Genomic DNA, 27434 nt, shown 5'->3' with positions numbered 1-27434 from the left:
AAGATGTATAATAATAAAGATGTTTATTAAGGTATAAAGACTTTATTATTATACATCTTCTCAGCCTTTTGAATCCTTGGCCGTCCTCCCACTTTTAAATCTGTGATAAGTAGCATAGAATCTGTATTACTCTTTTGGGTACCGGCACCAGTGCGGGAGAGGGGATAAAAGAACAGAGCTCACTGGACAGCACCGCACTGCAGTTCGCGCAATATTATATGCCCCGCTCCCAGCCCTGCCTTGCAGTCACCTTTGCTTGGTTGGAACCCCCAGGCGCTGGCCCAGCCGGAAGCTGTTCAGCGCCGTACGAACCGGAAGTGGCCGGAAGCGGGATGTGAGACCGGGCGGGCGGGCCCGGAGCAGCGGCGTGTGCCCGGTCCGCTCTGAATAAGGCGCCGGGGGCGGGGGGGGCTGGGAGGCCATGGCCACCCGGCGCTTAACGGACGCGTTCTTGCTCTTGCGGAACAATGCCGTGCAAAACCGGCAGCTGGCGGCCGAGCAAGTGAGTACTTCCCCCGCCGGCCTTCGGGGTTCACGTAGCAATGCTGCGGTGAGTCTCCATCCTGCGCCGTTTCTTCTGCCTGCGCTCCCACTCCTTCACTCACCCTGTGTCCTGCATCTACTATTTAGCGCTTCTCTTGTATTCCTCAATCGTTATGCTGCCTTGCCTGAATACTCAGCCTCTTTTCCTCCTGCTCCTCTCCTGTGCTGCCTGTTCAGTTCCTTATGTTTTTATTCATGCTCTGTTGCCTGCTAGTGATCAGTTCCTTGTTCAGTATGTAGCCATTGTCCTGCACTTGCTGCTCAGCCCCCTATGCTTCTCACCCATTATACCTTGCTTTCTATTCTCGGCTCCTTGTCCTGTGCTGCAAGTTCAGTTGTTATTATACCCAGTCTTTCTTGCACAGCATGTTGTCCTCAGCCTTGCCCAGCCCTTTGTCCTGCTGCCTGCATCTCTCCTATGCCATGTTGCCTGTCAGTTCTTTCTCTCATAGGATCCAACTTTTCATAATTATTGGGGGTGCTAAGCCCAGTGGAAATAATCCCTCCATGGACACATACAAAGAATATTCTCAATATTGGGGGTACTCAAGCACCCACAGAGTCAGCTCCTATGCTTTCTCCTATATTTTATAGCTATGCTTTGCGCTGCCTGCTCAGCTCCTTGGCCTGGTGTTTCTCCTGAGCCTCACGCCACTCAGTCTGCATTTATCCTGTACTTCCTATCCAGCCCCTTGTCCGCAGCTTTCCTGTGCTCCATGCTGCCTGCTGAGCTCCTTGTCCTGGTGCCTTCCCCTGAACTGCCTGCATAGCATTGATTTTTTTTTTTAACTAATTTAAAAAGTACAAAGATCAAGGTACTTGCCATGATGATAACATAGTAACATATTTAAAACTAACAAGAGAGCTTCTCAATATGTAATTAAACTCTGGAATTTTTTGCTGGAGGATGTGATTAAAGCAGTTAGCGTAGCTGGGTTCAAGAAAAAGTTGGACAAATTCCTGGAGGCAAAGTTCATATATTGCAATTAAGGTGCTTGGGAGTAGGTAGGGTGGAATTTTGCTACTTTTGGGGGGATCCTATCAGATACTGTGACCCCCCCCCTCCCCCATTGATCACTTTTAGAAACAGGATATTGAGCTTGGTGTACCTTTGGACTGACCTAGTATGGCCATATTTATGTACTAAACTGCCTCACCTGTGCCCTTTGCTCTCTGCTTAGTTTCATGCCTTGTGCCTTCCCCATGCAGCAGCTCATTGTCTTGTACCACACATACCCTCTCTTCTGCTCAAGAATACATACTCTCATTTATTTTTCTTATTAAAATTAATGCTATTATAGCAGTAGCATTCTCTTCAAGGACCCTCACCATGAAGTCACAGGATTACCCAGAGCTGGGTTGGGGGCTTCAGCATATGGATTTTTAGGTTGGAATTTCAGAGAAACCTGGGAAAACTCTTGTAGATTTGACAATTTGATCTGTTGCCAAAGTACACTACATAGTATCATAGTGGATGTTGGCAGTAAAAATTATTAAATAATATACTGATATACTGAGTAAAAATTATTAGCCAGATAGACTTGGGGGGGGGGGGAACCAACTTATCCCTGGGAGTGAACATCAAGGAATGGATCTACGCTTTGGGATCTGCAGAGTACTTCTGATTATACAGATGGGTCGCTGTCAGAGAGAGGATGCGCTTAATGCTCTGATTCAGCATGACACATCTTAAATGCCAGAATTTATGCTCTTGTATCTAGGGTGGTAAAGAACCATGGAAGATCACAAAAACTGATGTGAGTGAAGAACGATATACAAGTAGTAGAATGTCCATGGTTGGCAGCTGGTATATAGCCTTAAAACAGAGCAGACTAGATGGGCAGTTGGGTGATATCCCCCCCCCCCCCCCCCCCCCCCCCCGCGAAACTTCTCTAAACCTCTGTGCTAGATGATTTGACCAATTCTTCTGTAAAACCATTCAAGCATATAATAGAGGGAGTGAGTGCAAATAAACTTCATGAATATTTATTAGGGATATCCCCAAATCCTTTGCTTTGTGACCCTTCAAGATTGCATTTTGACACCCCTCCTGTAAAGTGCTGCATAAATCCGGTATTCAGTATATAAATAATACAGCCTTAGCAACATGGGCAAAAATAATTAGGCTGTCTGAATGGGAGCGTGGGCCTTCTGCTGTTACTTGCAACGCTACTATGTTGCTTTATGTATGTACATTTTTGATTCTAAAGTTTTTGTTTTGCTTTTATGGTCAAACTTGCTAAGTTCTGGGTCTGCTAGCTTGTTAAGATTTTAATAACAAATTACAAAAGAAAGAAGCGAAGAAAAGCTGATAGGTACATTTACAAATAAAAGGGGTAATATAAGGCAGGCAACCTACAGCTTCTAGCCCTCACAAGGAGAAAGAATATAGTAAGTGACAGCAGGTAAAGACCTGAATGGTCCATCCAGTCTGCCCAACAGTCTCACTCATTAGCATATCAGCTCATGATTAAATCAACCATGAACGTGATATTATATACTTGATCATTTTCTTTCTTTGGTGTTTCTGGGACATAGACCATAGAAGTCGCCCAGCTCTGTATTTACGTTCCAACTTCTAGAGTTGCCGTCAAAGCCCAGTACATAAGTATTGCCATACTGGGAAAGACCAAAAGTCCATGAAGCCCAGCATCCTGTTTCCAACAGTGGCCAATCCAGGTCACAAATACCTGGAAAGATCCCAAAAAAGTACAAAACATTCTATACTGCTTATCCCAGAAATAGTAGATTTTCCCCAAGTCCATTTAATAATGGTCTATGGACTTTTTCTTTAGGAAGCCATCCAAATCTTTTTAAAACTCCACTAAGCAAACCGCCTTTACCACATTCTCTGGCAACGAATTCCAGAGTTTAATTACACGTTGAGTGAAGAAAAACTTTCTCTGATTTGTTTTAAATGTATTACATTGTAGCTTCATCGCATGCCCCCTAGTCCTAGTATTTTTGGAAAGCGTAAACAGACGCTTCACATCTACCCGTTCAACTCCACTCATTATTTTGTAGACCTCTATCATATCTCCCCTCAGTCACCTTTTCTCCAAGCTGAAGAGCCCTAGTCGCTTTAGCCTTTCCTCATAGGGAAGTCGTCCCACCCCCTTTATCATTGTTGTTGCCTTTCTCTGCACCTTTTCTAATTCCACTATATCTTTTTTGAGATACGGCAACCAGAATTGAACTCCAGCCTATCTGAATCAGTCTTGTCATTTGTGGGACCCAGACTATAAAAGTCTGCCCAGCATTGTCCAACTTTCTTAAAAAAGGAAGTGACTGATTCAAACCCAGAGACCATAAATATCAGGCATGCAGCAGTATTCTACATAACTGCACTCTCTTTACCAACTTCTTTGAACAGCAGACAAATACAATATCACAGTAGTCTAGTTTATTCAATACTAATGCTTGAACCTACAGCCTAAATTCATCAAAACTAAAAAATTTGTGAATAGTTCTTAACTTTCACTATTAATTTGACATAAGTAGAAAAAGTCAATAGACTATCTGCTTCAGCTCCCAAAATTCGTGTAGATTGTTCAAAGACAAGAGTTCAAACCTATGTGAAAATTTTGAGGAAAACGTAAGTTTTCAGGTTCAAATCATAAAAATTTAGCTTTTTCATGGTTTAATTTCAAATGATTATTAGTAATCCAACTGTCAATGAGTTGAACACACACTAACAGCTTATTCAGAGTGGAAATCTAATTTCCAACAATTGGTAACAATAACATAATATCATATGCATAGATATAAAATGGTATGTTCAATTTCTCCTGACCCAGAGGCTGAAGCAGAACATTAAACAGAGTAGGCGATAATGCTGACCCCTGGGGCATCCAACAACATGGCCTCCAGTTGGTGGGGATAGGGTCTGAGGAACAGGTGGTGCATTTAAGGCATGTTAAACGCTAACGCGCCTATACATTTCTATGAGTGCTTTAGCGTTTAATGCGTGTACACCATTTACGCACGTTAAAAATGCTAATGCGCCCATAGCACCGCTTAGTAAACCTGGCCCTTAATCTTTTAGAGTACAACATCATAAACTTGTGTGTTCTAGTCATCAGAAATTGACTATTCCTACAGTGTCTGTCTGTAAGACACGTGTATTTTCTGTAACTGGATTTAAAATGTGGAATGATCTACCATTGGTGATAAGACCTGAAAGAAATTAGCTGCTTTTTCAAAAACAACCTAATTCTAATGAGTGTAACTTTGTTATTTAAAAAAAAATAATTTGAATGTATTGCATTACTCTGCTCAGGATTGTAAAGATGAAATTAGGGAGTGAATTGACATTTAATAGTTCATATTCTACTCAAGTGTCGGAATCTGACTGGTTCACACCCCTAAGTTGTAGCAGCTTGCAGATCAGTCTTTCGTAGTGGATGTATTTGTATAACTGTATGATAGTGACAATTTTAAAATATTTTAAATGCCCTAGTTTTACATGAAAATAAAGAAAAAAAACCATACATGATGTGTTGAAAACATGACAAAAATAAACATTGTGTGAATGTCAATTTTCCCAACACTTCCGTTTTTTAGGAAAATATTTGTTCAATCCTGTCAAAATGTCTAGAAAAGTTACATCTCTCATCTGAAACCTTTTTCTAGTTAGCCCAGATGAATATTACATGTTACACAGACACTAGGCTCATTATATCTACCAGACCAAAAGTGTTTATCTTAAGTTTAATGGTTGATGCAGATGTTAAGCTTGTGTAAAACTTCCTCAAGGGAGAACTGTTCTTTCAGGGGAATCTGCGATTTTACTTAAAAGGATTTTTGTGCTTTTAACTTAAGTGTCAGAGCACCTCACTTGTGCATTAGGGAGCCGCTTTTGTTTCATTTCTTAGCACAGGTTAAAATTAATTAACATGTTTTTTCTACATCTTACCCCAATATGTTTTAATTTCTGTTAAAAATTGCACAGTATTTGTTGTTGTGAGTTGGGATTGCCTTGGTCCTCTGGGCAAGAGCAGGTGTTCAGTTTTGGATGAATTGGGTTTTATTTCAGCAACTTCCTGGGCACATTAGGGTGAGAATATATCCTTCACCACACAAAATATGTATGTTAGAAAGCAACACATACAAGAGAGACATTTGCAGAAATTCTGTGTGTTAAATACTGTGGTGGGTATTTTACAGAAGACCACATTTTATTTTTCAGAACAAGGAGTGGTTCTGCTATTCATACTCACCTCTATTTCCCCCACTTACCAGGCAAATCAAGCATTGAGAAATTATCCTTTTAAAATGTGTACCTGGCTACTTAGGCGTAATCCTCCATTGTAGAAAGCATAATCACATGTTCTGGCTTGTTCAGTGGAGTGTAGGTTTATTTTTAGTGAAGTATCCAAAAATCTATAATTGCTATAAAGTGTATGGATGTTAGCACCCACTCGCTATTTTGTAGTATTCTTGTGAAACAGTTTGACTTTTCTTCCTGAAGAAGAATATGAAACGGGGGTTCCTGGTCCCTGTCAAGGATGAGGATTTATATCCAGTGTGTGGGGATGTCAAGCTGAACATTGACTATATAAAGGTTGCCCTTGGTGATTTGGATGTTTTTCAATGGTCTGACAGCTGTGAAGATAAGTGTACCATGCACATGGATTATGTATTGTTTTTGATTTTGCATTTTTAGGTGTAGGAAGTGCCTTTTGGTATGTTTACCTGGTTGACTTTTTTTTTTTTTTTTTTTTTAACAGTTTTTTCTTTCCCTTTTTTCTTGTCATAGACTCGGGTTGTTTTCTGTGTTCTTTTTTTCTAGTAACACCAACCGAAGCCTGTGATAGTAGCCCATTTCAGGATGATTACTGTTTATTGGCTCCTGGGGCAGTTGAGGTTTTGCTTGTTGAGGGGGCCTTTTACAAAGCTGCGCTAGCGTTTTTAGCTCGCGGTAAAAATCGGCCCATAGGAATATAATGAGTGTCTCAGCATTTACCGTTGGCTGATATTTATCGTGAGCTAAAAACACTAGCGTAGCTTTGTAAGAGACCCCCTTAATATTGTTAAATTTTTTACAGGGTGCTAACACCCATAATCACTTTATAGCAGTTACAGATTTTTTGATATTTCAGTTTGAATTTTTGCTATCCTGTTTTGTTCTTTGGGTTTTTAGTAAAATGATTTGACTTTTTTTTTTTTTTTTTTGTAAGGCTCAGTAATTTCTGATCTGACTGTGCTCTGTCTCTCTCTCTCTCTTTTTTTTTTTTTTCTTCTGTCCCCAATTGGATGGGGCTGATGGATGCAACCAATCACTTCAGGAACTGGACGAGGTATTGCTTCATGTCTGTTATAGCAGCTAGCCTAGCCAGAATTTCACTTCAGTGTTGTAGCGTTCCATATGGTTAATTCGTTTTTGTGTTTTATGTAAAATGTTGTGAAGAATTTTAGTACTCTGTTGAAGGAACCAGATCACAATAGTAGACAACTGTTAGTTGCTAGAGTTAGGGTCGGAATATATGTACCTTTACTTCCCGCTGTTGTTTTGTATGCAAATATTTCATATGCTAGAGACCATGAAAACCTGAGTACCGGTAACTTGCAGCACTTAAATGAAAGTTGCTGCATGCACAGGTCTTGCAGTTCTTACATGCTATGCAAATGTGTCTTAGTCCTGTAGTTGTTTCCAGCCATTGATGTCTTTTTACATAACAAAGGCTTAAATTCTCTGGTGTTTTTGGCAGGGTACTTCAAGAAACAAACCTAGGACATTCAACGTAGGTATAAAATTTATTAAAAGAATACTGTACACGTTAGAGTAGCCTAGTGCAGTGGACTTTGATCCTGGGGAACTGAGTTTGATTCCCACTGCAGCTCCTTGTGACTCTGGGCAAGTCACCTAACCCTCCATTGCCCTTGGTACAAAATAAGTACCTGAATATGTGTAAACCGCTTTGAATATAGTTGCAAAAACCTCAGAAAGGTGGTATATCAAGTCCCATTTCCCTTTCTTCAGGACTCTGTGTAAATACAATAAATGAGTAAAAAAATTAAACGGTAATAAACAGATGTGCAACATTAAACAGATATTTAAAATATATTCACAACAAGGACAACAGGCCTTATGTTAGATACAGCATCCTTTTTCATTTGTTATAATCTGTTTAATGTTGCACATCTGTTTAGTATCTTTTAATGTTTTTTACTCATTTATTGTTTAATCGTATGTTAGATATAACATCCTTTTTCATTTGTGTTATCACCTTTTGTCCTTCTTGTGAATATATTTTTAATAGTCTTTTTAATAATGTTTAATCTTATAGCTCATTATTACTATTGCATTATATTTCTTTTTTTAAATGTCTACTTCTGTTAATGTTTATTTTTATTTAAGATGTTTATATGTGTCTTTCCCTGTATTTACACGGACTCCTGAAGAAGGCACTTTGAGTGCCAAAACATGGTAACCTGTCAGCTTTTAATAAATTTTATACCTCTAAAGTTGAACGTCCTACGGTTGTTTCTTGAAGCACCTGATTCTGTTCCCACTCTCCCCCTGTTCCTGAATAACCCACTTTTCGTGGGATGTTGCTGTTCTTTCCATCTGTGGTTTGGTTGTTTTTGGGCATGGTGACAGATATCTCAGTAGAGTCAGCAGAATCTGTAGAGGACCTACTTGATTTGGAACCTGAACTGGGATGGGAGCTTGGATGTAAAGCTAAAATGAGCCCATACTCACTAATCTGCTTCATACTGTCTGTTAGTTTAGGAGATCTCCTATATTCAACGGTTATATTAGATTAAAATCATGATTTAAAACTGGCAAGTATGAGCTTTCATAAGGTTACTTCACTGATCATAAAGAAGCCATCAATCAGTCGAGCTGTTATAGCTCCTCCAAGCAAAGCCACAGCAAACAAAAATGATCTTAAAAGGAAGATAAAAGATTTTTTTTGGACATTTATATCCCACATTATCCCAAGCAAACCCGAGTTCAATGTGTCTTACGTTTGAAAATACAGTGAGACAGAATCATAGAATTCAAATATATCATGGGAGCAAGTAGATATGTTTAAAACATGTTACAAAGTTAAGATTAGCAATAGCACAAAAGTTTGTCCTTTAATGATGCTGCATCATCTATATATATAAAAGGCAACCCCAACGTTCTGAAGCCTCCACAGAAGTTGAGGCGCCCGAGATATCCGGTGTGCCCTGGAGTGTCTGCACCGCCCTCGCGTCAAAACGTCATGACATCGAGGGCGGAGCTATTGACACTCGAGGGCCGAAACGGCCCACAGCGAACAAGGCAAGTAGCTTCGAGGGACGGAGGGAGGGGGCCCCTTGCTAGCGCCCGTTTCATTCCGCTCAGAAACGGGCATTTTTTCCTAGTATGTTCATAAATCATAGCCATATGTATACATGCACACACCAGAACAGGTATCTATACATACATTGCAAAAGTAAACAAACCAACCTATACAGTACAGACTCAAGAGTACATCCAGAACTTAATTTTTATTTTCGCATTTCCATCTTCCAAAATTCTAGACTGCAGATATACAGATCAGTAGGACCCAAAGCAGTCCAAAACAAGTAGTCAGAAACAACACAGTTTGTACATAATTGTTCAACCCACCCTTAAGATTCACCTTTGGGTTTAAAAAGCAAAGCCATGTACGTGTAAGGACTGAATAAACAAATTAAAACAAAGTTTAAAGCAAATGCCCTTAAAATGTAATACTGGCCGCAAGCAATAACGAAACAGTGATAGAATATTCATTCACATAGCAAACAGCCTGAGCCAGCATCAGAGTTATTTTCCACTGAACATAATTAATTTTGCATGAACTTGGTGGCTACTAGTGTGCTGAACTGTACAGTGTTGCCACATTTAGACTGACTCTGAACTTCAGCATGAGGGAAGCCCTTCCCTCATTACCTCTCTGTGAAATAGTAATAAAAAAAAAGGCAAGTGTATTTTTATAATATACTACTACATTCCACAAAACAAAAGGAACAAGTTCCCACATGCCATCTTTTTCTTTTTCTAGACACAGGAAAAGATGATGTTAAATGCTCTCAGGTCTTAACCTAATTAATGATTTTTTTAAAAAGTATAAATAGTAAGTCTGATAGTTGAGCACCTGATACTCATAACATGTCTGTTTTGGTGGCCCTTTACTAGGTGAAAACATCACTGCACAAATACAGGGAGTACCTACTCCCTACCAGCCCCTCCAAATGAACTAATTGCTAGTACTCTAACCAATGAAAACAATAATACTTCCACAGAGCTCTATGAGCCAGCATCCTGGAGGGGGAGCAGGGCTGGGAGGGGAACACTTTACCGTGGTCTCCACACAATGTCCGACAGTGTACTGGTCCTCCTGGGCTCACACACTCTAGCTCCTTGCTGAGTCCTCCTCCTGTCTGAGTCCTCTAGCCAAGTCCCGACTCCGTCCTCTCCTCTACTGCTGTGCTGCCTGTGGCTGCTACACTCTCTCTCTCTCCTTGACGCCACTGCCATCACTACACTGAATAACCCACAAAATGGCGTGCTGTGGTGGCGCTCTGTTTAAGAGTATGGATAGCCTGGTGGCAGTAGTTCAAAATGAAAAACGAAGAGGCTAATCGGGGTCTTCGCTTCTGATGATGCCATGCATGGTAGGCGGGGAGGGGACTAGTGACGTGCTGGCATGCTGCTCAGGGAGGACTAGGAGTTTGGGAAGAACTGTGTGCATGGTGTGAGTGTGTGTCTGCTTGCACGCTACACTGCAGGCAGATAGGAGCTAGAAGCAGAGCAGAACAGATGGTAAAACAGTGGTAAAAGGTAGGCATCCATTTTACCGTGGCTGCAGAAGGTATTACCACTCCCGTGGGGCAGAGAAATAATTGCTGTTTGCATCTGCAGTAAAACGCGGAACAATTTTGCCGTTCCCACGGTTTTACCACGTTTACCCGCTCCCGTGTCATTCACTGTTGTAAGTATCCTGAAAATCCAATAGTCTGTAGATTCCCAGGACATGTGTGAGAACCATTGGCTCAGTGGATAGAGCATGATGAGGCTGAGAAGTCGGTGTTTAGGTCCTACTGATGCCCCTTTATTCTTTCCAACCCAATGGAAACTGGAAAGAATTATATAAGAAAAGTGGTTAAGAATATGTGTTGTGTATTTGGGGGCAAGATTAGTCTCTAATAATGGAATGGGATGAAGCATGATGTGTTTCTTTACCATTTTCCCCGCATGACCAAGTTCAAGAATGTGCCAAATTGTGGAGTGGAGGAGTGGCCTAGTGGTTAGAGCACCAGTCTTGCAGTCCATAGGTGGCCGGTTCAAATCCCACTGCAGCTCCTTGTGATCTTGGGCAAGTCACTTAACCCATAAAATTGGATAGGGGATTCCAGAGACATCCCCCCCCCCCCCCCCCCCCCCCCCACCAAACAGGAAAAAAAAAAAAGGACCAATGCATTCCTATGGGAGGAGGAGCCCTATTTTCTATAGCATTGAAACTTGCATACAGTGAAACATTTCAACTAGGGAATTCCTCCCTCCTCTTACTTTGTATTCTCCCCATCTCCCCCCCCCCCCCCTCCATTGCCCATACTGCCAATTAGATATATGGCTTGTGCTCAGAACTCAGGAGGTTAGGATTGGCAACTACCCCAGCACCCCAAGACATACATACATGCACGCACACATAGACATGGATTAGAATGATTTTTATGAGCCAATCTGTGCATGCTTTCCCCGCTTGTTTTTATTTTAATTTTACAAGATTTCTGTTCTGATGTTAGTGTCCTTGGTGAACTACATGCTAAAAATATTAGTTACATTACATCAACCATGTTACAATTAATCATGGACAAAATAACCTTATTTGCTATGCCTTATTATGTTAAGAACATACATAAATATACAAAGCAAGATACCCTAAAAGTAAACCAGGCAGGAAAAAGGTCCCATTGCCTCGGGGTACAAACTTTACTAAGCTGTATCAATGTGATTTAATGCTTATTAAATAACACAAACCCCCTTATTCTCAATGGGATCTATTTACTGTGCACTTTGTTTGAACCAACATGCATTAAAATATTAACACATTTGAGACAAGGAAATAACCTACTGTGTATGAATGTAACTTGAGCTACCATTGAAAAGATATGAGCTAGGTTCAGAATTAAAAAAAAAAAAAAAAAAGTTCCCAGTGCTTAGGCAGGAACTGACCCTCACCATTCCGCAGAGGTGCAGTGATTGAGTGGACAGACATGTAAACTGACATATCTGTCTGAGCAGTATGAGGAAGCTTGTTACTGCTAGCGATACTGTACCAGGTTTTTTGTTGTTTTTGTTTTTTTAATCGAGAGCTGTGTCCAGTGTTTTAAACTCATTGAGAAAGATAATGAATTGACAAGACCCTTCTCATGAATTCACACACACAAGATAATGACAAAGATAGATGCTTCTATTTTTCCATTTTGAACCCCATCAAAGGGGTACAAAGTAAAGAAATGCCATTCATTCTCATATGATTTGTGTGGATGTTTGCCAGAATTCTATCATTACTGGAAATTGTTTCTTCATCAATCAGATTATAAATGAAGTTTCTTTGCATCACCAAGAGATTTGTAGTTGTGCACGTGAATACAAAGCATGTATGCACTGGTACAGTAAAATAGCCAAACACTCAGTAACCAGATGTGCAATGTATTGTTTGATTCTTTTAATTGGGTATAAAAGATACTTCAGATTTACGGAGCTTTAACATCTTGCCATTAATTTGTTTTGATCCAGCTTGCCGATGACCGGATGGCACTTGTGTCAGGAATCAGTTTAGATCCAGAGGCAGCCATTGGTGTCACAAAGCGGCTGCCACCCAAATGGGTTGACGGAGTAGAAGAAGTAAGTCGACGTACATTTTAAAACCAATATTTTGGGTCTAATAAATTACAGTGCTTCCCAATCCCATTCTGGAAGTGTACGTAGTCCAGGTTTTTAGGATTGTCACAGTGAATATGCATGATGTAATTTGTATGCCCTGGATGTGGTGCACACAAAGCTATCTAGTGCATATTCACTGTGGATATTCTAAAAACCTGATCTGCTTGGGGATCTCAAGAACCAGAATTTCCTTGGAAACATGGCTGTAGCGCAGAGGTTTTCAGCCCTGTCTTGAATAACTTGCTATCTAATCAGGTGTCTGGATATTCACAACAAATATTCATAAGAGAGATTTGCATGCACTACCTCCCATCATGCAGATATCCTGGCTAGAAGGTAGTTGAAAACCTCTGTTGCACTGGTTAGGAATTTATTAATAATGTGATATATATATATTTTTTCTTTTTTGAACTTGATTAGCCACACATTAACAGGCAGAAAACCATGGCCAGCCACTGTGTAACTGGCTAGTAGTAATTACAGAAAAACTGGACGTGCGTGGGAGTCAACATTTGACAGTAGAGCATGGGATTACCGATTTCACATTCGACCTGACATTGGTCCTCTATAGTAGGGGTTTGCAATTCAGTCCACAGGGCATGCCCAGCTAGTCAGGATTTCAGGGTACCCACAATGAATATGCATGAGAGATTTGCATACAAAGGAGGTCATGCATGCAGATTTATCTCATGCGTGTTTGTTGTCGGTATCCTGAAAACCCTGACTGGTTGGGTGTGCCCCAGGACTGGGATGAGAATTGGACTTTATCCTACAAAACCCAGAATTGTGCAAAATAATTTTAGCATAAAAGCAAATCTACAGAGGGGCAAAGCAAAATACCTGCCAGAGCTGGCCCAAATCTTTTAGCAATATAAGGGAATAAATGCCATGGGACAAACAGAGAAGAATAGCAGACTGAGAACCAAGGAAGCCAGTGTTGTTATCCCACAAACACTCCTTTTGGCATTGGGCAAGTCATTTCATCCTCCATTGCTTCAGGCACGAGCTTAAGGCCAGATTTACTAACATAGTAGATGACGGCAGAAAAAGACCTGCACGGTCCATCCAGTCTGCCCAACAAGATAAACTCATATGTGCTACTTTTTGTGTATACCTTACCTTGATTTGTACCTGTTCTTTTCAGGGCACAGACCGTATAAGTCTACCCAGCACTATCCCCGCCTCCCAACCACCAGCCCCGCCTCCCACCACCGGTTCTGGCACAGACCGTATAAGTGTTAGTACATGTTAATGTGTGCTATTAGTAAATAGGTCCCATTACTTAAAATGGAACCCTTAGTAAATAATGCAGTAGTGCATTTCAGTAAATCTAGGTGTTAAATTGCAAGCCCTTTGGGGCAAGGAAATACCTTTTTTAATCTTGCACTAGGATTTGGAAAGGCAAGTGATTTAAGATTTGGAACTATTTGGTTTAACCATATTTGTGGCTTAAGACTTGTCCTGAGCTTGTACAAGTGTGCCTATTTCCTAGTGAATTGTATTAGAATTGGCTTTTGGGAAGCTGCCATGCAGTCCTCATTTTCAAAGTAGGTTAGCAGGCCATACTCCTATTTTTGAAATGCTCTAATCAAGCAAAGAACACGAAATGATAAGTAGTAGTAGTTTTGTTCTTGAGTGCTACAGATTAATTAAAATGACTCTCCATTATTTTTTTTATCCTCAGATTCGGTATGATATCACCAGGATTAAGCAGAAAATGAAGGAACTTGCCAGCCTCCATGACAAGCATTTAAACAGACCGACCCTAGATGACAGCAGTGAGGAAGAACATGCTATAGAAATAACCACTCAGGAGACTACGCAGGTAGGGTGAAGCCTGCACTGTGTTCCTTTATAGTAAGTAGAGCAGTGGGTGTTATTCTGATGACTATTATCACAGCAGCACCTCATGATGTACTTAACAGCAGTGCTCCCCTTATATTTATCCAATGTGAGCCCATTTTAACACTTAAAAATTCATATGACCCCAGATGATAAACTCTACCTTCCACTCCTCTTCTCTCCCCCCCTCCCCCCCACCAATACAGTAGTGTAGGCATCAGTAGTAGCTGTCAGCAGAGGGCCCCGTATGTCATTTTGCACCCATAGACCCCCACTTCTCTGGATTTCCAGTCTTAAGAGGAAGCCCACAAGGGAGGAGGGGGCAGGGCCCATGAACATTCACTGACTCTCGGACCTCATGCTGACTGTTCCTACTGGCCATAGGTTACAGTGGAGGCCTGTTTCTGTGACTCTATCCACTGATAATGGGGTCCCAACCCACAGTTTGGGGACACTGTGGGGGAGCAAGTGGTACGCACTTCCACAAGTTTTGAGGTACTGCTAATATCCAAAAACTAGTTCTTCATGATTTTTTTTTTAATCAACAGTTATTGTTGTTCTGCTGGCTCCTAATTATTGTTGCAGAAAAATATGGTGTTGGAATCCCATGTGTCACTCCTTTTAAGGCCCCTGGCATTTTCAGCTGTTCCACAGGTGTCAGAGAGCAGTCCAGTCCTTGCAGAGCAGGTCACGGAGTTGCCCGGAGCAGGAGCAACGTGTCCTCACAAATGTGGTATCTTCCTTTGCCCAAACTCTTCAGGAACTCTCCATCAATTTCAGACACACACAGTCCAGCTACCTGAAGCGTAAGTAGTCTGTCCCCCTTAAATAGGTATATTGTGCTTTCTGGAAGCACTTCAAAACTGAATCTGGGCCACAAGCTTTCGTGCACAACTGCTGAGGCTTTTTTTTGTTTTGTTTTTTTAAATATATTCCATTCTAGAGTAACTTTAGCCTAGCATATCAAGGTTTAAAAAAAGATTTGGACAAGTTCCTGGAGGAAAATCCATAATCTATTGAGATAGATATGGGGAAAGCCACTGCTTATCCCTGGGTTCAATAGCATGGAATCTTGCTACTCTTTGGGATTCTGCCAGGTACTTGTGACCTGGATTGGCCACTGTAGAAAGCAGGATACTGGGCTACATGGAATTCTGGCCCGGTATGGCTATTATGTTCATATATTGTAGTGACTGTCCCCGACAAGTGACCATTTACCATCATTCATTCCAGAGCCTTACAGTTAAAAAATGTAAAATCCAGCCAGTAGGAGAATAATTTTATAAGTGACAAAGTTGATTTTGGGTGGTACAAAATTTGATTGAATTTAAACCCAGATACGCTAACCGCCGTTACCCATTAGTGTCACCTTTTACCATATGCGTGCCAGCATTCTGTAACATATGCATGTATTTGGCACCTAACCGTAGGGGCTTATTCATATAACTGTCTTTTTTGTGTTTTAGCTGCAACTACTTCTGCTGAGCAAAAGTTCCAAAACAGACCAACCCAGTGGTTTGCTGATAGGTCTTCTGCACAGCAGTGTAGTGCTGAGTGATTCCCAGATCAGCCAGATATATGCGTATGTTCAGGGCTGCTGAGAGACTGAAATGGGCCCTGGCCAGGGCTGCTACCGCCGCTGGACCCGGAGCAAGGCCGCCCCCCCCTCTCCAGGATCGCCGCCAGTGCCCCCCCCCCCCCCCCCCCCCCCCCCCCCGCCCCAGATCGCTGCTGCAATTTAAATACCTTGTTGGCTGAGTGAGTTACATGGATAACCTAATCGAACCCTTTGAGAGAGAAAAATTGATACAGCGAATGAAGTTATACAGAAGTAGGAAACGGTTAAGATTTTGAAAATGATAATAGACCAGACATACGGTCTGTGCCAGAGCCAGTGGTTGGGAGGCGGGGCTGGTGGTTGGGAGGCGGGGATAGTGCTGGGCAGACTTTATACGGTCTGTGCCCTGAAGAGCATAGGTACAAATCAAAGTAGGGTATACACAAAAAGTAGCACACATGAGTTGTCTTGTTGGGCAGACTGGATGGACCGTGCAGGTCTTTTTCTGCCGTCATCTACTATGTTACTATGTAAATCTTTGCTACATGAACTAGATTGGCTTCTTGTCTGTGCCAGAATTCAGTTTAAGGTGCTGTTTATATTTAAGATACTGTATGGGCTATGCCCTACCTACTTAACTGCAGCAATATCAATATATTGGTCATCACGGTTATTGAGCTCTTCAAGTGAATTGCTTTTGGTACCTCCATCCCATTCATACTGTAGATTAGTAACAACTAGAAATAGAACTTTATTTGGTAATGCCCCAGATTTATGGAATAATCATTTATAGTTTATTAAAATTTAAAATGCTGCTTTCCTTGCACGCAAATTAAAGCAGTTTACATAAAATAATCGACCATAAGGGATTAGAAAAATTACAGATTATATGCAATTTGACATGCTATAAAAATATTTCAAAAATATTGCTAATGTCAGAGAGAGTATTGCAAACATGATTTCTTTACTTGTAAACTATTTTTAGAATTTGATCTTATTCATTCCTATTGAACCCCGCTTAGAACCATTTGTGTAAGTGAGATATAAATGCTGGATTATTTAACCTCTCCCCCCCACCCCCCCACTCCAGGGAATTGTATAGTGTGTGATGTTTAGTTCCAGAACTGAGTATTTTTCTTCACATTGCCCTTGTCTGCTGAAGAGTAGAATACAGCCATGGCTAATGGGGAAAGTTCAGCCAGCTAATATGGATTGTTCTTAAGAAAAAAAAATCTTTAGACCCATAAGAACACAATGTAGTTAAAATCACCACTGGCCAACTCTGTTCTGGTAGGGGCAAGTGTAATGACACTTTTTATCATGCTTTAAAACTACATACTAAACCATATGATAATTGAAATTCAAGGTGTGTACCTGGACACTGTTCTGTTTTTATAGTGTGCCACACTTCATTTTTGTTTTTTGGTCTTTCAAAAACTTTTCTTTGCAGATATGATATTGCTCGTGTTTGTCATTCTGCAAGAAATTTTCACATCACAAAATAGTGAAAAACTGAACTGCACTTTTGCCTCTTGTTTTCTAGGTATGAAGAACAGAGAAGAGAGATCCAAACATTTTTTTGACACTTCGGTGCCACTCATGGATGATGGAGAGGACGATACACTTTATGATCGGGTAAGAGCATGGGCTGTGACTGGATTCATAGCCTTCCCTGCTTGCATTTCATGAGATAATTGGACCAACTTTACTAAGTTTTGGAATTAAAAAGATGTAAAATAGGGAAAACACTATAGTACAGGGGTGGGCAGCCATGGTCCTCGAGGGCTACAACCCAATTTGGGTTTTCAAGATTTCCACAATGAGATTGATTTGTAAATAAATTAAACTCTTGAGTTACCAATGATTATCCAAGGGGATAGTCTGGCTATTTTGCACTTGTAGGAATTTTTTTTTTTTATATTTGTTGATTATTCCTTCACTGCACAACCTGTCTTCAGTGAAATGCAAGAAGCTTGGCTAGATTTGAGACCATAGATCAAAAATGTACTGCCTCAACCCTAGCATATCAAATCCAATGATGTTTTTCCTTAATGCAATATTTTTGTCATTCTGCAGAATTTATAGGGAGCTCAGATAAGCAACATCAAAATCCCCTGAAAGCTTGGAGTGTTGTGTTGCAAGATAGTTGTCCTTCTCTTTGAAACAGTAGGTTCTTCGTTTTAGCGCTGATCCAGCCATCTATGAACATAAAGGTTCCAGTTTTATACTAATAGAAAAAAAATTAAGGGCCTTATTACTAATGTGTGTTAGTTGTGTGCTTACCCATTAATGCAGTGCAGCACATATTAAAACATGCTAGTAAATCTAGCCCTAGGTTTGCTCATTTGGGGCGCTAGAAGTAGATCTTTTAGCCACAGGTTAGTGATTCTGGTTAAAATGAGTCCTTCAGAGCAGAAGTGGGCCATGTCCACTTTTGCATAATTTCGGTTATGCACCAGTTCATAACCTCTATGGCCTAAAGACAAGAAACTGGGCCATGTCCATATTTAAACAATTCTGCCATCTTGAGTTCCATTTTATGCACTTCCGACTTTCTTCATAGTCTTTAGAGTAAGAATGGGCTATGTCTGTGTTACAGAGAAACAGTGGACTTGGCCTGCTTTTGTTCTCAAGGACTCAAATGTAATTGTGAAATGTACTTCTTTACAGTAATGTCTTGGGATCTTTGTATTACTGTTAATAAGCGTTGCCATACTGGGACCGACAAAAGATCCATCAAGTCCAGTATCTTGTTTCCAACAGTGGCCGATCCAGGTCAAGTACCTGGAAAGATCCCAAAAGAGTAAAACAGATTTTATGCTGCTTATCCTAGAAATAAGCAGTGGATTTTCCGAAGTCCATCTTAATAATGGCTTATTGACTTTTCTTTTAGGAAATTATCCAAACAATTTTTTGAACCCTGCTAAGCTAACTGCTTTTACCACATTCTCTGGCAATGAATTCCAGAGGTTTTAATTAGGTTGAGTGAAGAAATATTTTCTCCGTTACTTGCTAAATCCTGATTCAATTTCTTTTCTTTTTTTTCCCCTCTCCTGAACAGGGCTTTACAGATGACCAGTTAGTCCTGGTGCAGCAAAATACGCTGATGGTAGAAGAACGGGAGAGGGAAATCCGTCAGATAGTACAGTCCATCTCTGATCTCAATGAGATTTTTCGGGACCTTGGATCTATGGTGGTAGAGCAGGTACAGAAGCAAAGCATCCATCTTCGTTCTGCATTGTTCAGACATCCCATTCCTTCCCCCAGCTCTTGGTGCTCTGTGAAGGCTTGTGCCACGTTTTCCCAGCTAGGGAGCAATCCTCAAGGATTTTATCTTAAATCTGTACACTTGACCCTGCACAAGTCTGTTTGATTTTTCTGTCTTTAATAGTTTATTGTTTGACTGATTTTTGATCCCCCAGTTTTTACATTGGCCCACTGAAGAACTCCAGTTATCAGAAGGTGGATGTATTTGACTTTTGAGTTATTTGTTTGATACATTTTTGGTCCTCTATAAATATTAGAATATTTTCATATTGAAATATGATTTATTAGAAGTTTTTAGCTTTTCACCTAAATTTATCTAGATTAATTAATTGAATCGAGTGATTGGGGCCCAGAGATGTGAAATTAAGAGCTTCTCTTGGTCTACAGTTCTTAGCATATTTTCATCTCTTCTTCCTTCAAGGTTGATTTGTCATATACTGTATTTAAAACTGCGAATGTGCAGAGTTGAGATGGTAAATAACCTGTTGCTACCAAGTTAACTTTAATTGAAAGGTTTGGTACTGTTACAGTAACAATCAGTCTCGGTTCTTCTACAGTCCCGCATCTGTATTCACTTTCTGGCTTATGTTGTTTAGGGTACAGTGCTGGATAGAATTGACTATAACGTTGAACAGTCCTGTATCAAGACTGAGGATGGCTTGAAACACTTAAATAAGGTAAATGGGGGAAATCCCTGGGTAGTTTTACCTGTTTACTTTGCTTTTATAGCTATTAGAATAATGGAAATTGAAATGGGGACTTGATAATACCACCTTTCTGAGGTTTTTGCAACTACATTCAAAGCGGTTTACATATATTCAGGTACTTATTTTGTACCAGGGGCAATGGAGGGTTAATTGACTTGCCCAGAATCACAAGGAGCTGCAGTGGGAATCAAAACTCAGTTCCCCAGGATCAAAGTCCACTGCACTAACCACTAGGCTACTCCTCCACTAATGTGCACATATGAACTGATGGTCAATCTTGTAATCTTATTTAAATTTTTTTTTTGGGGGGGGGAGGGCAATCATTTAAAAGGAATGTAAGATTTTAGATATTTTCAGGCTTTAAAATTCTGGTAGGAACTTAAAAACATTTCATGGCCAAAGCAGGGGAATTAAATCTTATTGGATCTATTTTAACGTCGCCACTGGAGTTGGGTGGTGGTTAAGCCCTCTCTTTCCCTCTATATTGTCCAATTTCTCATTCTCTACCAAAAGGCCTAGAAAGGACTGTCTTCAGCTCATGTGTCATACCTTACATGACATTTTCAAAAGCCATTTTCTTCAACAACTGTTTCTCCTGATTGGTAGCCAAATTGTGCTCAAGGTTTATTGATGTGCGTTATTTTTGATAGCATAACTACTGCTTTTCATTTTTTATTTTTTATAGGCGGAGCAATACCAAAAGAAGAACCAGAAGATGCTTGTCATTTTGATTTTGTTTGTGGTAGTCCTTGTCCTTATCGTTGTACTTATTGGTGTCAAGTCTAAGTAGGTAATAGCTTGATGTCTTTTCCTTCTGTGTCTATTTTTCCCCAGTGTGAATGAATGGACCTGCCATGCTGTAAGTTGCACATGGGTACCACTGTTGGATGGCATGACGAACCCGTCTCCTAAAACTTTTTTTTTTTTCCTTCTGACTTGGAACAGAAAGAGGTCAACATGCATTGTAGCCAGCAATCCAGAGTCTAAAATATGAACACAACAGTAAACAAGGATAGGAAGGACAGTGTTGGTAACAGTGGAAAGGAAGATGAGTAGTGGCGCTTGAACTGGGGACAGTCAGCTTTGACATCTATGCAGCCCTGAAGCACCACAAAAACCAAAATCCAATTGGATTAACTGAATCAGGCTTCTTGGGTACCTAATGTGTTCTCCTTTTTGAAATGTGTATCAGACCCACACCAAAAGATGTATTTTCAGAGCACTTAGACTTATTACATAGGGGCTTGTTTTCAAAGCACTTAGACTTACAAAGTTCCATAGGTTTCTATGTACCTTTGTAAGTCTTAAGTGCTTTGAAAATATGCCTCATAGTAACCTATGAAACTCTTTTAAGTGTTTTGAAAATGAGCCCCCAAGACATTTGGTCTTCTTTCTGGGTTTTCTTTTAAAATGATTGAATTGCCTTGGAATAGAATTACACAGAGAGGGTCTAGGAAACACTTTGCATTTTCCTTTCTCTGTATTAATTTAATGTCTGTCTAATACATTTAAATTTACTGCAGTTCAGCACAACATCAGGATTCTCAGGCTCTCGAATCACCCAACAGGCCAGGTTAGACTGACAATGAATATTCCCAAGATGTTTGCAAATGTTTTGGTTTACAAGCCAGGTTATTTTGTATATTTTGTTGTCTGGAAATCAGTTCTCAAGGGGGTCCAAAGACCAGAGTTCACAACAGCAACAGTTGTATCCTAGCTAAGTAGTCTTACATATGGTCAGAGGATAAAATTATGCTATATGGCTATTCATTAAGGATTGACTTAAATTACTGTTTGCTGTTTAAATTATTGAGCAGGACCTCTTTAAATTTGTGTTGCACATCCAGTTTTGATTACTGCATTTTTACTTCAAATTGATGTCATTTTGATATTTAAAATTAAAAACTGCGAATCTATTTTATTAAGTTAATACTTACATGTGTGAATTTCTAGATTAATCATAAAATGTTGACTCCAGAGCAGTACTTAATTTGAGCTGTAATAGCTTTGAGTGATTAGCAATAGGAATTACAGCATAGTTATCTAGTATGAAATGATCCATTCAGATTTCAGTATTTCACACTCATGTAGATAATCAAAGTCACAGTTTATCATATGATGGCTTTCTGGGATTAGAAGGTAGGGATAAAATCATTGTGTGGATTAATGGCATTTCAGAAACTGTCCTGCTAAAACAGTTTTTACTGAGTATTCTAATACCCCCATTAGTTTCCTAGCACCTACAGTATATCATGATGAGAAATGTGAGACATAATCTTCACTGCTCCTTGCTATTGAGCCAGTACATTGCTGTGCTGTGTAGCTAATTTGTGGATTTCTACCAAGATGCCTCTAAAAAAAAAAAAAGTGTGCAACAGTGTCCTTGGTTGTGTCTGGCATTTTAACTTCATAGTTCACGCTTGCACCTTTAACAAACTGGAAGCACAGCAGAGATGGAGGGAAGAGCCTCTGCCATGTCCACTTCGCTCAATTAGAGGCCTGTGTGTTAGCATAAAAAAATACAATGGCACCCCAATAACCTGGTTATTGCAGATGTAAAAGGTACATGCTACTGCAGGGATAGAAATCTGTGTCGTCATGCCAACAGTGAGAAATGAGATTGGAATTCCACTTTTCACTTCCTGCAGACAGTTGTGAATGTGTCTAGTCACTCTTTAAAATTATTGTCAGCACACTAACTTCCCTCTAGCCTCAGTGGCCTTACTAGATTTTAATTGTCCGACGTTTTGCTGCAGCCTTTTCTCTGAGGTTATGACCAAGATTTCCGTTGTTGCTGAAACAATATTTGAAGTACATATGTGAAAGCTTTCAGTGTAAGTTCTGTAATAGAGAAAATGATTTGAAATCATTTGTTTTGCTATTTTTCTTCATTTGTAAAGTCCTTTCTGTTTCTAATACTCACATGCTTTTGTAAAAATTTAAAAAAAAATGTACGTATTGCTCTGATCTCTACAAACAAACTGTACAGACTTAAGAGTTTTAATGAGTATCTGTATTTTAATTACTTAAATGCAGTTTTACTGAAGAATGCATTGAGCATCAAGTGCAAAATATTCTTTGAGCAAGACTGAGCTTTATGAAACATGCTTCTGGAATTTTGTGTATAGTGTAATTTTATTGGATTGTAATTACAGCAAAGGCTATTATGTTTTTGAAAGGACACTTACCTTAAGATCATGACTTACATTAAAGAAGGTAATTTTCTGAAGCCATCTGTAATGTGCGATATGTATATTCCCTAAAGTGTAGAAGCTGCAGATCCCTCTGCTTTATCTCTTTGTGGCTTCAGCATTTCTGGCCTAGTGGGAATGGGGACATCTCTGGTATTTTTGTCAATTAATTTAAGATGTTTCATCGGGGGAGGAGAAGAGAATCAGTGTGTTCTTTAAACGTTAGCTCAGTAGTTCTCAAACCTGTTCCTGGAGGAACCCTAGCCAGTCAGGTGTTCAGGAGTTCCACAATGAACATTCATGAGAGAGATTTGCATTCTCCGCCTCCACTGTATGCAAATCTTTCTCATGAATATTCATTGTGGATAACCTGAAAACCTGACTGGCTAGGGTACCTCCAGGACCAGGTTTGGGAACCACTGCGTTAGCTCCAAGTTCCATTTGTATTGCTTTATTGTGCATGGTGAAAAACTGGCTTACTAACTTAGACCTCCATGATTTTTTTTTTTTTTTTTTTTGGGGGGGGGGGGGGGGGGGGGGAAGAGATCCACTTCTGTAGCTATAGCCCTGACGGGTGAAACAAGAATGCAGGTTCCCTCCACCCCACCCACAACACACACATAAACACCTTATATGCACAGTATATTGTGCTACACAGATTGAAGTGTCTGTAGGAATATTGCTTGTGTGGGAAGGAGGAGGACGAATGTAGTGCTGTGCTTTGTCTTGGTCAGTATGCAGTACAACCAATGGGGGTTTTGAATGACCAGCTTCCTGCCTGTTCCCTCTGCTGGTAGGATAGTGGAGTGGAGGAGTGGCCTAGTGGTTAGGGTGGTGGACTTTGGTCCTGAGGATTCCCGGCACAGGCAGCTCCTTGTGACTCTGGGCAAGTCACTTAACCCTCCATTGCCCGCCGCAGTGAGCCTGCCATGAGTGGGAAAGCACGGAGTACAAATGTAACAAAAATAAAAAAATAGGTAACAGCTGCTCCTGCTCCCCCAAGCCCTGTGGCTTTGCTATAGAATATTGTTTGTACTTTCTTCACAGACACAATGAATGCTGTTTGAACTAGGGAATTTATCTTAAATCATGTCAGGTCTTCTCAGCTATTGATGTATCATTGGTTGGGCAAGCCCGATTATAAGAAATACCAAACTACCTCATAAAGGTGGACTATAAATAGGATTAAATTAATCTTCACACCAGGTGGTGTCTTGCCATGTGATGTATAATGACATACTGTAGTTGATGTAGGTCGGTCATTCTGATTCCTGTTTTCATAATGAAAATTGCCATGCTTGGTTAGACCGAAGGTCCAGAAAGCCCAGCATCCTGTTTCTAACAGCAGCCAATCCAGACCACTAGAAAGTATCCAGAAGAATTCAGTTTTACACTAACTGGAGATTTGTTATAACAAATAATGCCAAATGGAGAAGTACAGCAGTGAGAGATATTCATGAAGGAATAGAGATGCTGGCCACCTTTGCACATTTTAGTGCTCTGTAAATGATGTGATAATTTCAGATACAGTGTTCAGTTACATTGACATACACTAGGTCTACCTCGTGGTGCACCATACCTGGGTCTGCCCTGATCTAATGTTGGAGGTTTCTTGCAAGTTTAACATAATGCTAGTGACACACAATGCTAGAATTGTCGCTCAGTCTGCTGAGAGAAAATGTCAGAAATACTGTAGAGCCTTGGTCTTCTCTCCCAATCCTTGAGGGCCACCATTGGGTCAGGTTTAGGTTTTCAGGATATCCCTGATGAATATGCATGAAGGAGGTCTGCATGCCTGCTACTTCCATTGTGTGCAAATCTCATGCCATATTCATTAGGGATATCTTGAAAACAGGACTGGGAGTGAAGTCTAAGGGGGTCTTTTACTGTGCTGGCATTTTTAGCGCACGCTAAAAATTAGTAAGCACTAACCATGTTAGATGCACATAAGAATATTATGGGCAGCTACATGGTTAGCACACACTAATTTTTAGTGTGTGCTAACCATGTAGATGCCTATAATATTCCTATGGGTATCTACATGGGTAGCGTGCGCTAAAAATGCTAGCGCACCTTTGTAAAAGGGGCCCTAAGGCTGTAGAAAGCTATCACCTAGGCCTACTTAAGGCTTGAATTGGTTTTGCACATCCACACCAACAATCTTATGTGGTTTGGACACCTTTTGAGACACGTTTGAGATCTAGTCTTTTGAGTATGTGTACGTGTCTCTTAGTAGATACAGTTCTAGAACTGGAACTATGAGAAAAGCATTTTGATGTTTTTGTCTGTTTAAATCATTTTTTTAATGGTTTTGGGCTTTGCAGTGCTAATGTGCCAGCTGATAGCTGGTATCTGGAGACTAAATATAAGGGATCTTTTGCTTTGAATTACTCTGTATATATATATATATATATATATTGTTCTATTTTACACTGTTAACCTGGTTTGTTTGTAATGTATGAATAAACTATTAAAATAAAAATTAAACTGTTAAATGTTGAATAATGTACATAAACAGTCTTAACATATGTGGTGTAGTTACTGTTTTGTAATTACTTGCAAGTATTCATAGGCAAAGGCTGTTTTAATATTGTGTTAGAAATAAATATTCAGCTGGGACCTGTGTAAGTAAAGGTACTACTACTACTTAACATTTCTAGAGCGCTACTAGGGTTACGCAGCGCGGTACAAATTAATAACTAAGGACGGTCCCTGCTCAGAAGAGCTTACAATCTAAAGGACGAAATGTCAAGTTGGGGTAGTCTAGATTTCCTGAGTAGAGGTGTTGTGATTAGGTGCCGAAAGCGACATTGAAGAGGTGGGCTTTGAGCAATGATTTGAAGATGGGTAGGGAAGGGGCCTGGCATATGGGCTCAGGGAGTTTGTTCCAAGCATGGGTGAGGCGAGGCAGAAAGGGCAGAGCCTAGAGTTGGTGGTGGTGGCATACTCTTGGCTGGTCATGCCCCAATAGTCAGTGCCAATGCGTCAGCATGGCCTAGCATTAAATACTGTAGCTGCATGCATATACCCCAGGATTCTGTATAGCACAACTTGTTGTGTGCACAAATTAATTAGTTAACAAGCCAATCAGTGATAATTGGCAATTGACACTAATTGGCATTAATTAGAATTTACATGCATAACTATGTAAGCGTATTCTTTAACGTAATACATGTAAATTCTAAGTTGCTTAATTGAAAAGGGGGTGTGGAATGGGCTGGTCGTGGATGTTTCAAAAATCTGTGTGAGTGGTTATAGAATACACCAGTCTGTGTAATCTAGGCATCTGCATTTATAGGAAGCATCATTCTCAAGCACACTACCTTCGGTGGCCCAGATGTTCTTCCTCTGCTACAACTTCCTGTCCCCGCAAAGGTGGGACAGGAAAATTCAGCAGAGGGAAAGCTTCCAGGGCTGCTAAAGGAAGTGTGCTTACCTCACTGACACTGACTGCTGCTGGGAGCCTGGAATATTAAAGGAGGGCAGTGCTGCAAGGAGTGGGGAGGAAGGAGTGCTACCGCATCCAGTGAATGCCTGAGAGGAGGGGGCTTTGACTTGTGAGCTGGCGTCTAGGGCTGCATGTGTCGCATGCCAAATGTGTGTGACTTGGTATGTCTGGTGCAATCTCCCATTATATGGGGATTACTGAGCAGAATTGATTTCTCTCTGGAGTGGGGGAGAGGTGAAGATCTGTCCCTGGGTGCAAGGGAAGATCAGCCCAAGGGGACTGTTGTGGAAATAAGTTGTAGAAGGCAATGTTTCTAGTTTTGTGAATAATACTAGAGGTGAAATTTGAAGGCAATAAAAGTTCCTGTTTGTTTGAGTACATGGTCTTTGGTTGCCTCCTTCCCTGCCAGGAGGAGAAGGGGATATTCAGGAAAGGCTAGATAACCTGAAGCTGGACCAAGGGAGAGAGTTATTGTCAGCCAAAGATAGTAACGGATGGAGAGGAGTGCTCTAGGTGGGCAAGAGCAGCCCATCTCGAGAGTAGGAACAGGGATGAGCCTGTTCAAGCCCAGAGGGTGCAACCCTGGAAGAGGGGACAGACAGGAATGTCTGATCCTGGCAGAGTTTGCTGGTAACCATCAGCACGGCCTTGGATTATACAGCCCAAAGGGATGGGTGATGGACTGGAGGAGTTGTATATTTGTACATAATTCTGGATTGCTATAAGGAATTGGTTAGTATTAGTAGATAAGACTGTACCAAATAGATTTGGATGGACAGAAAACCTCTTAAACTAAATGCTGACTGTACATAAAGAGTTTGAAGTTTGGATTTTCTGCCATTGCAGAATTCAGTAAAGTTTGCACAAAATCACAGTATTCTTAGAAAGTGAAGCGCTTACTCCAGGACTATCCAAAGGGTACTCTGGATAAAGCCCAGCTTAACATCATGCACCCTTTTGGATTTTTATC

The 27434-nt window shown here is 40.5% G+C and overlaps 1 protein-coding gene across 4 annotated transcripts; it reads left to right on the top strand.

Annotated features, from left to right (window-relative positions):
• The first annotated feature begins 302 nt into the window (after positions 1–302).
• On the top strand, positions 303–21106 carry STX16 (syntaxin 16). 4 transcript variants are annotated; one of them, XM_030211732.1, is made up of 9 exons: positions 303–502; positions 6831–6842; positions 12305–12412; positions 14136–14276; positions 14937–15099; positions 17395–17486; positions 18913–19056; positions 19715–19795; positions 20511–21106. In XM_030211732.1, the coding sequence occupies exons 1-9, from the start codon at positions 422–424 to the stop codon at positions 20613–20615; spliced, it is 927 nt and encodes a 308-aa protein (XP_030067592.1). In that variant the 5' UTR covers positions 303–421; the 3' UTR covers positions 20616–21106. The 4 variants fall into 4 exon arrangements, with proteins under 4 accessions (XP_030067592.1, XP_030067589.1, XP_030067591.1 ...); XM_030211729.1 differs by having other exon boundaries at positions 303–550; XM_030211731.1 differs by lacking the exon at positions 6831–6842 and having other exon boundaries at positions 303–550.
• Positions 21107–27434: the final 6328 nt, after the last annotated feature.

The sequence above is a fragment of the Microcaecilia unicolor genome, chromosome 8 (assembly GCF_901765095.1).
Source record: "Microcaecilia unicolor chromosome 8, aMicUni1.1, whole genome shotgun sequence".
In the NCBI taxonomy this organism is placed as follows: Eukaryota; Metazoa; Chordata; class Amphibia; order Gymnophiona; family Siphonopidae; genus Microcaecilia; species Microcaecilia unicolor.
The sequence above is the reverse complement of the archived record's forward strand: the minus strand, read 5'-3'. Positions and strand labels throughout refer to the sequence as shown.

Coding starts and splice junctions, on each gene's coding strand:
- STX16 (XM_030211729.1), top strand. CDS start 422: ATGGCCACCCGGCGCTTAACGGACGCGTTCTTGCTCTTGCGGAACAAT. Junction 12,413..14,135: donor GGGTTGACGGAGTAGAAGAA/GTAAGTCGACGT, acceptor TTTTATCCTCAG/ATTCGGTATGATATCACCAG. Junction 19,796..20,510: donor GCTTGAAACACTTAAATAAG/GTAAATGGGGGA, acceptor TATTTTTTATAG/GCGGAGCAATACCAAAAGAA.